Raw genomic sequence first — 9553 nt, 5'->3', positions numbered from 1 at the left:
TCAGCTCCCTTGTTTGCCAGAGTTGTTGAGAATACAAATATCTGACTCTGCTGTTGCATGTACTGGGCCTCCCCGCCTCCTGCTCCGCTTCCCATTTGTTTACCGAGCACGTTGCTCACCAAAGGTTGTATACCATCTGTAAAAAACAACACAGAAATCATAATTTTAATACAACTGCTAACCGTACTACGAGAGTCAAAAAAATTTCCAATTATTTTTTTTCTCCATTCAAAACACGTTTACCCTGTAAACGTACGAAATTAATATGATACTATTCTACAAAACAATATAATAGTACACTCTGAGAAATTGGAGCCACTGCAAGAATTGTCAATCTCGTTCATTAACGATGAAGTCCCGTGGTATTGAAAAACATTCAAAACAAATCTATATCTCCTACGTTTTCATTGACTCTTGAAGGTAATTTTCAATGTCATTATTTACTTTCTATGTCGTTTATGATAAAAATACAAAACTGCTGTCAACATTTATGGCAGCAAAAACTTTCCATACTATTTTTTGGTTAATTTCAATGGGGTACTACTATTTCATTCGGAAGTGCATAGACAATAATCGGTGTGACTTCAATTTCTTAGGGCGCGAAAATAGGGCTACAAATTTTGGCTTTACTTTTTTTGCTTCTTTCAAGTCTTTTTTTCATACCGGCTGGTAACTCGTCGGATGGATTGTTATGCTCGTTCTCCTGTTTAACGTTATTCAATATAGACTGATTAGGAGGTCCGTTTTGGCTATCGGTAGGCATGTTAGCCTCGCCGTTACTAGGATCCAGAGTGGTATCCCTTGGACAATCGACGTTCTCTTCGCCGCTAGCATCCTCGTTCTTTAATCCGCCGCTTTCCTCTTTGATCTTGACCGTTTCGGAATCCGGCTCTTCCTTTATAACCGCGCTTGTCATGCAGCTTGGTTCGTTGTTCTTCTTCTCTGTTTTCATGTTAGCTGACTATCACCGAATTTTCGCATTCCCTCCGCGTTTTCCCTCCCCTTCGCGTGTAGTCCTTCTATAATTTCCGAGCAATTCAAATTTTTTTACGTCCCTGTGGTGCACTGTTCATTTCGAACTCCATCTAATCGTCCGCTCAATTTTCGAACACTTTTGGAACACAAAAATACTGAAAATGGGATTAAAAGATATTAATGTCCGTCGAGTCTCTTTTTTTCAATTATTGAAGGTACACGAGCGTCTTTGTTGAGACTTGTCAAAAATTTCGTCGAGCCACGTATTTTTAACGCTTCTCTAAGATTTTTCGAGTTTATGCACCAAAATAAATATCTGTTAACACGCGAAAGAACGAAAAGCCACTAATAATACGAACAAATTCGCGAGTATACTTGTAAACTTCATATTCCCTCGTCCGGGAAATACGGGCGAGAAAGATAGGTTAAACGCTGTATCGGGGTATAACAGGCTCAAAAACGACAAAACAAGAATGAAACTCCGTTTTTTTGTTACTCCGAGTGTGTTCGGGGCAGAATTTTTGGTACTTCGGATGGTTCGAGGAAAGATCCGTATAAAGAGGAAAAAGCGCTGATTTCGTACAAAAATTTCTACGGATTTCGATGTTTTTTGCACTTTCGCTGCAGGTGGATTGTAGTGAGCACTGTTAAACGCACGAAGTATAACGCACAAAATTATCGTTTTTTACGTTAAAACTGGATTATACGCGGAATCGCGATTAATCTGATGGAGCAAGGAGGCATGGCCGTAAATTTGTTTGTTATAACTCCCCCACTTTTCGACTCCGTTCGCTCATTCTCTTCTCTCTCTCTCTCTCTCTGCGTCTTCTTGCCTCGCACGACGTCGCCACACCAAGTGCGTGACTTTGAGCGGGTAAAATTCTCCAGGTGATTCGCCGACCCGGAGTTATTTCATTTGATCGGTTCGTTAACTTGCATCAGTTCGTTTTTATCAAACGCATACGCGGAAAATTTTCTCCCTCACCCCCCCACAAAAAAGTGAAAAAAAAACAACAAAAACAACGCGCACGCCACCCCAGGCGATAGATGCGTTTTTCCAAAAGAATCAAATGTATACACTTCGCTTTGCAACCGTTTTTTGTGTTCCGTAGTTAAAACCGGGAAATGTAATATATTTTTATACGCGTCGATTGAATAGCAAAAGAATTGTGGAAAATAAACGGAAAATCGAACTAAAGTGTTCGAAGTATAATTGGCGATGATAAAGGCACGCACAACGATCGGGGGTGCGGAAAGGTAAAGAATTTGGATCGTGAAAATTATCTGAGTCGGAAAAAATATATGTGTGTGTATATATATGTATATTATATGTATAATGGACCAAATGTCACCCACAGCAACGTCGCAACTTCATAGTGTGGCATACCCCGTTCACGTACTTTACGGAGTCACACGCACACACTTGACGCGCACACTTGGTTGAAAAAAAAAATAAAAAATCCTACCCCCCTAACCACACAACACAGCAAGCGCGCACACGGCAAGGATATCGAGAAAGAGAGGGATAAACTCGCGCTCGACCCGCGTCACTATCTCTCCCTCTTTCTTCCACTCACGCTCTTCTTCGCTCTTTTTTTGTTCACTCTTTCTTTCTCTCTCGGTACATAAAATATAATTGCCGAGAGAGACCACGTTTTCCCTCACAGATAGTTGCTCACGTTGGTGCCCATCAAACCCCTCCGATTATCCCAAAACATACGCATCGCTCGAATCCGGCTCTACGTATATACGTGCGTGTGTGCGTGTCTGTAGATGAGTGCGTGTGCGTGCTTGTCTTTTGCCAAGTTTGCAACGTTAATTACACGTCGGTAAAATCATTTACACTTGAAAAAAAATCTCGATCCTCCCTGTCGCTATGTCGAGCATTATTATATACTTCTTGTGCTTTCTCTCTTTCTTTCTTTCTTTCACTACGTTTTCCACCAACTTTATTTGTCACTTCATGGTCGCGCTTTGATTATTTATTTCTTTTACGCACGGCTGCCAACTGCCAGTCGAAAGTTGAAGCGCCGCGGCGCTGGATATTGTCGGGGGAAGGGGCAAGCGATAAGGGGGAACGAAAGAGAGAGAAAAGTAAGTTTTAATGCGCTAAACGAGGACGACCGCCATTGCTTTTGCTTCTCGCGTGAGAAAGACAAAACTAGTCCGAGAGTGAGAAAGAGAAAGAGCTACGGTGACACAGCCGTACCTGACTATCTGCCCCGTGCCCTGCGCAGGCAGTCACCCCCCCCCCCCCCTCCCCGCGCCTTAATCTCTTTTACCTCGTTCCTTGCCGTCCTCTGAGCGGGCTGCACTGCTCACAGCTCTTGCAAGTTGCAGCAGCCGTAACCAGCAGCCAGCCTCACTATTTTGGTCTCTCTTTGGTTAAATTCCACCCTCTTACCCTCCGCCTCGCTTCCTCGCCCCGTCGCTCCTTCTTTTGGCCGCGCGACGACGCTGTCTCTGTCGTATGCAATCCGGACGAGAAACGTTCACGCTCTCTTAGATCGACCCACGATCGGAGCTGTATTCAATTATATATGTATATATATAAACGGCTGTGTTTTATATTTTTCTTCAAATTCCATTTATTCAATAAGCCAAAACCTTTTATTATCGCCTCTCGCAACTAAACAATTTTAGTCAGCCATTCTCAATCGAAGAAACTCGTTAATCCTCAAGATAACAATAGAAATGAGATTTTGGACAATTCCAAAATATCGTATTCGTGAAATGTATAGAGAAAAAATAACTAACGTACATTTTTATTTCAAATGATTTCGAAAATTACGAAATCATTCGTAATTTATCTGCAACGACTAAAACTAAAAAGATTAAAAGATCTCATTAGGAGTATATATAATCGGTGTGTTATATAGATCGAACACGAACGAACATGAATTGCTCAAAATACTTCTCATTTTATACTGCGTTATTATTGGTTATTATCCAATATCGTATATCAATTTCTTCGTGATAAACATCACATCAATAAATTATATCTGTGCATAGATAATGTACTACGACGATTTAATATTCGTAATACGAATACAAATACATCGCACACGATTATTTCGTTTCGGAGAATGATGCAAATGATGTTGCTATTATCAGCGGGACTTGTTTGATTAATTCCTCGATATATATCTCGCGGTCTTTGCTTCGTTTACGCGTTGTGTACATACATATATAACGAGGTCGGAAAATAGACTATGTTTATTTTTAGGATTCGAGACCGAGACAGCCGGATCGTCATTCGAAGAGAGCGAGGGGCAAAGGAGACGTGGGACGAGTTCTCGCGATGATTAGGGGGGTGCCGCTACGAATTCTTCGTAATAATATATATATATATGTATATATAGATTCATAAAAATATGTAGTATATGTAAACATGTATAGAACGCGGAGGGTCGATGGCAGAACGGCAGCGATTCTATACCAACCACACATATATCAAGAGACACGAGAGAATCCCGGCACAACTACGTTCGACGCTATGTTCCGAGCACTCGCTGCGAATATATAGATATTCTGAATAAAATGATACGCGGATGTGACGGAAAAAAATCTTTGAACGGTTTTTTGGCAAGTTAGAGAAAAACAGATTGAGTTTGAACATATTAGCACGATATTGATCCATCAGCTGATACTTGTTGTAGATTCTTTTCGATAGAATCTGCGGGATTTGACACGTAATCCCCGTAAACTTTTCGGATTACTCTCAGATTTTACCTATTACGACTTCGACGTGTCTGTATACGAGAGCCATGTGTGCATTCACAAAGTATGGAGTCGTGTTTTAGATCCCTAATTTCACGGCGTGGCACTCTCGCGTCGCTGAAGCGACATTTGCTGGTTCCTGCTTCGACGGACGGCGCGCGACAGTGCGACACCTTCCGAGATTGCTCATGACCGTGACGTCGTTGCACTCGTAATTTATATCTATATGTAGTGCATCGGACTGACACTTATCCGTTACCCGTATGGATGCATCCCAAATTCATTATGAAATCTTGAAATTTTTTATTCGCTATATATGTAAACGTTAAATAACTGTGGAATTTTGGTTGAGTTTTGTAGGATAAGTCGGAATCTTCCCGCGTTTGACTCTTCGAGAAAAGCGCCTCCGCGACACAACCGACTGAATTCGCGAAATTTTATAGTTTGAAATGTTATCGATAATTCATATTTCAATTTGACAATGAATGATTAACAAAAAACAACACGATTCTAAAAAATTACCTTTCTCGTTTTTTTAAATCCTTATTCTGAATTGAAATAAATTATACGTCTACATTGGAAAAAATTTCATTTTAAAAAGATTGGTCATTTAATTTCATTACAATTATACGTTATTTACCCCCGAGTTTTGTTTTACGAATCGTAACAAGTTAAACATGTACACTCAGCCCGTGTTGAACTTTTCGAAGGCTTGTCTTTATGTTTCTTCTAGGCCGGCCCATGGGCTCGTTTGTAGAACCTAAAACATAACTAATACCTTTTATATTGTGTCATTATTTTTGAATGAAAAATGGTTGGAAAATTGATTAATTCGGAAATAATAGAGTTTTACGGAGTTTCTGAGAGATAAATGAAATCTTTGAGCACGCGTTTGCTTTACCTTTTTTCTACGTAAAAGACAAAAATACCACGTAATGGTAAAATACATGGCCGCAAAACATAACCTCCAAAAAGTTTCTCTGGTCCGGCAAAACAAGGGATGCCCATTGTTGTAATAAACAATTAAGTATTAACAAACAGCCATGTCGCAGCTTGAACCCGATCCGCAATTCATCCAGGGCTTACGATTGTTGCATTCGTCAAACAAAGATTCGGCCGATCAGCTGCGAAGTCTTTTGGATGAAGCGATTAAGCAGAAATATGGTCTTACGAAAATGCTCTGCAACGTTTTGCATAAAAAAGTAAGAACATTTATTAACGTTCATGCAAAGGTCAATAAACGAGTATTTTTAGTTCAGAACGGTTTTTTTTTAACACATTTTGTTGGATTTTGCAAAACAGTTTTTATTATAGATTAAATTCATTTTTTAAATTCTTGTTTAAGTATCTTCTGTACCGCTAATTTCATAAGAATTTTATTTTACATGGATGTTACAAAATATATCGAATTTTTTTTTATTCAAAATTCAAAGTTAGTCCCTCGAAAGTCTAACCTTCGAATATTTTCAAGAGCATTTATCATTGATTAAAATGAATTCTGTTATTGTTTCTCTGACTTGAATATAATGAAAATGTTTGACAGTACACAATGGAAGAGCCTGTACTGAGTGATCACAGTAGCAGTGGCAGCAGTAAGAAAAGTAAAAGTTCAAGTTCAAAGCATTCAAGCAAATCTAGCAAAAGCGGATCACCAGAGGATAGAGTTTCGCGAGATACCCCTCCTGATATTTTGCAAAGCGATGATAACCTCGCACTGGAAATATTGGAAGACGATCTGACATGTGTGATATGCAAAGGCATGGATGTCGGAGCAAGGAATAGGCTGGTAGAATGCGTCGACTGCCATTCTCTGTATCATCAAGAATGTCACGTTCCTCCGATTCAAGATTCGCAAATTGATGTCCCGCGTCTCATTTGGTATTGTTCCAATTGTTTGAAATCTCATCAGGCAAGTATTACGTTTACTTCTAATTTTGCTTGAGTGATAACCTGAATTCACCATTTGAAAATAACCAACTCCATCTGCATTAGTTCTTTAAGTATTTGGGGAACACAAGAAACTAACATGATAAAACTACTAAAATTTGTCCATGGACATGAAAAAATTCGCGCGATCGAGATGAAATTTCAAATTTTCACCTCATTTTTAGCCTGCCAAAGAAAGAAACTCACCAAAAACTGTAACGGAAGGAAAATCGAAAGAACCGAAAAAATCTAGTACAAGTAAGTAACGAAGAGTGAATCAGATGGGGCAATTGTGTTCCCTGAGTGAGTAGCGCATTAATAATTGGACATTGGATTCGGCAGGTTCGAAGCATACGGAAAAATATAAAAATCCTTCGAGTCAGTCGCAGTCATTAAACGGGGCTGGAAATTCAAGTTTGGGGAACAGTTTGCCAAAGCCGAATATTCACATCATCGCAGGTGATCGTAGGTTGAAGGACATGTCAAAAAAAAGTAAGCAAGAAAAGCGCGGTGGAAGTAGCAGCGCGAACAGCAGTGGCAAACACTCGTCGAGCTCGTCATCTTCAGGCAAAAGTTCACAGGAAAAGTCTCACAAAACGAAAGGCGTCGCAGACTAATGATAAATCTTTTTTTATATACGAATCACAATTACGTTACGTAATTAGACTTTTTAAAATATATACACGTACGTAAACACATAGAAGAAATAATGAAAACGTGGAGCAAGTAATTTTTTTATCAAATGTTTTTTTTGTCGATGCCACATAAAATTGTATAATTATATATTTTATCATTTTTGTCGTTCGATGAAAAGTGTATCGATAGATTTTGACACAGATGTGCAGTACAGATTTTTTTTCCAACGAAATAATCGATCGTTTTTTTGACAATTATTTGTACTAAACGATAATAAAGCATTGTTTTTCTTATTTAAATGAAAAAACGATATTATTGCGGAAAGGATTATTGATCACGTCAAATCAACAACAGTCATTGTTATAATACCAATATATTTTTCGCGATTTTTTCCTTCAATTGTTGTTCTGTTGGGTTTTTGTCCCTACGTCCCGTTGAAAATTTTTGGCAAGAGTCATTATTTTCTTTTCTTTTTCAATTTTTCGTGTTCGTGTATATTTCGTGTATTCTCATGACTTACGATCTAATTTTTTTTCTGGGTCAGGGGTGGGGAAGAAATTTATCGAATTCTATTTACAATGGATTCGCGTAAAATACATTTTTGCACACGCACACGCGTACAAAAGTATTACCGTTATCGTTTTGTTTTTCTTCTTTTGTATCCGTACACTATTAGAATCGTCCATTCACAGATTTGACAATATTTTTCTTCCGGCCACTCGCACACAAATTAGGTGAATTTGCGAAGTCGAATGCCGAATTTCTGAATTTCAATCACTCCAATTTTTCTCTCTATTCCTTTGTATTAAGTTTGAAATTCCGTTAGAAATCCTGAAATATTGCATAGCCTTCATAGAATTCTATAGAAAAATGAATTATTTTCACGACAAACTTTTTACGTTATTGATAAAATTCGGCTGACGTGGTTGTAGCCTTTGGAATGTTGAACACGGCAAAACGTGAATATTTTTTAATTGCTTGCATGAAAAAACAGGTCAAAACGATTTAGTGTCAATTTTCGGGTGGCTTGGGAAGCAAAAGATTGACGATGGACCAGCCTCATATACAGGTATATATATGCATATATATCTATAATAATAAAATCCACAGCCGCTCACACACGATACGTCTTTCGTTTGTTTTTTTTTTTTTTTTTTTTTTTTCAAATCGCGTTTTACCTCTTGTTACATGAAACGGCGCTAATTCGGCCTCATCTAATTAGTCTCAAAAGTTCCTCGAGGGCCTTAACGAAGGCAAGTATATGAAAAATTTTATTTTCGGACGAACGCGAAATGAAATAATATTTTTAACTCGCTCAACTTCGATCCTCGATCCATGCCGTTTCTTGCTATCTCCGTTTGTCTCTCTTCTTTCTTCTTCTCGCTTATCCTATATAGGAGAGTGTGTACTGTTTGCTTCAAGTGTTCGTGTGAATAACTCCTTAAATTTACGGACTGGCGTTAAAACACACGTTACTATTTCTTTTGTTCACGAAAGTCCCAAAATATTCGATTAAGATACAAATTCTTTACAAGTGCAATTGACGAGTTTTTGCCACTCTCCCTTTTTTTTCCCTGCTTTTTTTTCGATTACGAGTTGGATGGAACACGGAGACACAATATGGTCGATCAAATCCTTTTTCTTTATTCCTTTGTGTTTATGTATGTGTTTATGCATTTGTATTTTTTATCTTGCTCATTCGTGTGTTTTAAAAGTCTACTGGACGCAAAAATCGTGACCGCAAAAACTCTAAATACTTGCCAAGATGACTTCCGGTTTTTGTACGCCATCTATCCCCTCCCCCCCCCTCTGTTGTTTCTCTCTCTCTCTCAACAGGTTATACAGACTACTTGTAAGGTCGAAGGTCGTTTCCTTTGTTTTTATATCTTTCTTACAATATATTCGAATTTTGAGGATTTCGTAAGGGCTTGAGAGAATATACATATAATAATTACAGATATATACGAATGCGTGCGCACGCGCGATTAGATTTCTTCTCTTCCGCGCGTGTACGTCAATCAGCATATAATAGGCCAGAGAGTACGAAAAATTGGCAAATTAATTTTACTAAATTTTTATAAATTTCAATATATTAAAGAGAAGGAAAAAAAGAAATTACATCGGCAGATTTTTTGCATTCACGTCCAACAATTTTGTTTGTTGTTTGCAGCTCTCGTGAATAGTGTTTTTGATTTGATTAACTGTATATTTATTTTTAACGAAACGAACACACATGGTAATGCACGGGATACTTGAACTCGAAGTACCACGCTGCCTTTGGCCACTGTGGAGGAGT

The 9553-nt window shown here is 38.4% G+C and overlaps 2 protein-coding genes across 7 annotated transcripts in view; one reads left to right on the top strand and one right to left on the bottom strand.

Moving 5' to 3' along the window:
- The window catches only part of lgs (legless), a 10595-nt gene extending 6131 nt beyond the window's left edge, over nt 1-4464 (bottom strand). The window contains exons 1-3 of one of the 4 annotated variants that reach the window (XM_043423821.1): nt 4419-4464; nt 631-1291; nt 1-136 (exon numbers count right to left, since the gene is read on the bottom strand). The exon at nt 1-136 is cut by the window's left edge and continues 76 nt beyond it. In XM_043423821.1, coding sequence (XP_043279756.1) covers nt 1-136; nt 631-952 — 458 coding nt within the window. In that variant the 5' untranslated portion in view covers nt 953-1291; nt 4419-4464. Of the gene's footprint in view, nt 137-630; nt 1816-2317; nt 3075-4418 lie in introns of those variants that run through there. The other 3 variants (XM_043423822.1, XM_043423824.1, XM_043423825.1) reach the window with 3 other exon arrangements.
- IntS12 (Integrator 12) lies at nt 2094-7567 on the top strand. 3 transcript variants are annotated; one of them, XM_043423839.1, is made up of 5 exons: nt 2094-2232; nt 5748-5897; nt 6239-6604; nt 6807-6879; nt 6964-7567. In XM_043423839.1, exons 2-5 carry the CDS (start codon nt 5871-5873, stop codon nt 7236-7238), a joined length of 741 nt encoding a protein of 246 aa, XP_043279774.1. In that variant the 5' UTR covers nt 2094-2232; nt 5748-5870; the 3' UTR covers nt 7239-7567. The 3 variants fall into 3 exon arrangements, with proteins under 3 accessions (XP_043279774.1, XP_043279773.1, XP_043279772.1); XM_043423838.1 differs by having other exon boundaries at nt 2109-2232; nt 5737-5897; XM_043423837.1 differs by lacking the exon at nt 2094-2232 and adding an exon at nt 4326-4560.
- The last annotated feature ends 1986 nt before the right edge of the window (nt 7568-9553 follow it).

This window comes from Venturia canescens, chromosome 7, assembly GCF_019457755.1.
Source record: "Venturia canescens isolate UGA chromosome 7, ASM1945775v1, whole genome shotgun sequence".
Lineage (NCBI taxonomy): Eukaryota > Metazoa > Arthropoda > Insecta > Hymenoptera > Ichneumonidae > Venturia > Venturia canescens.
This window is presented reverse-complemented; position numbering and strand designations above follow the sequence as displayed.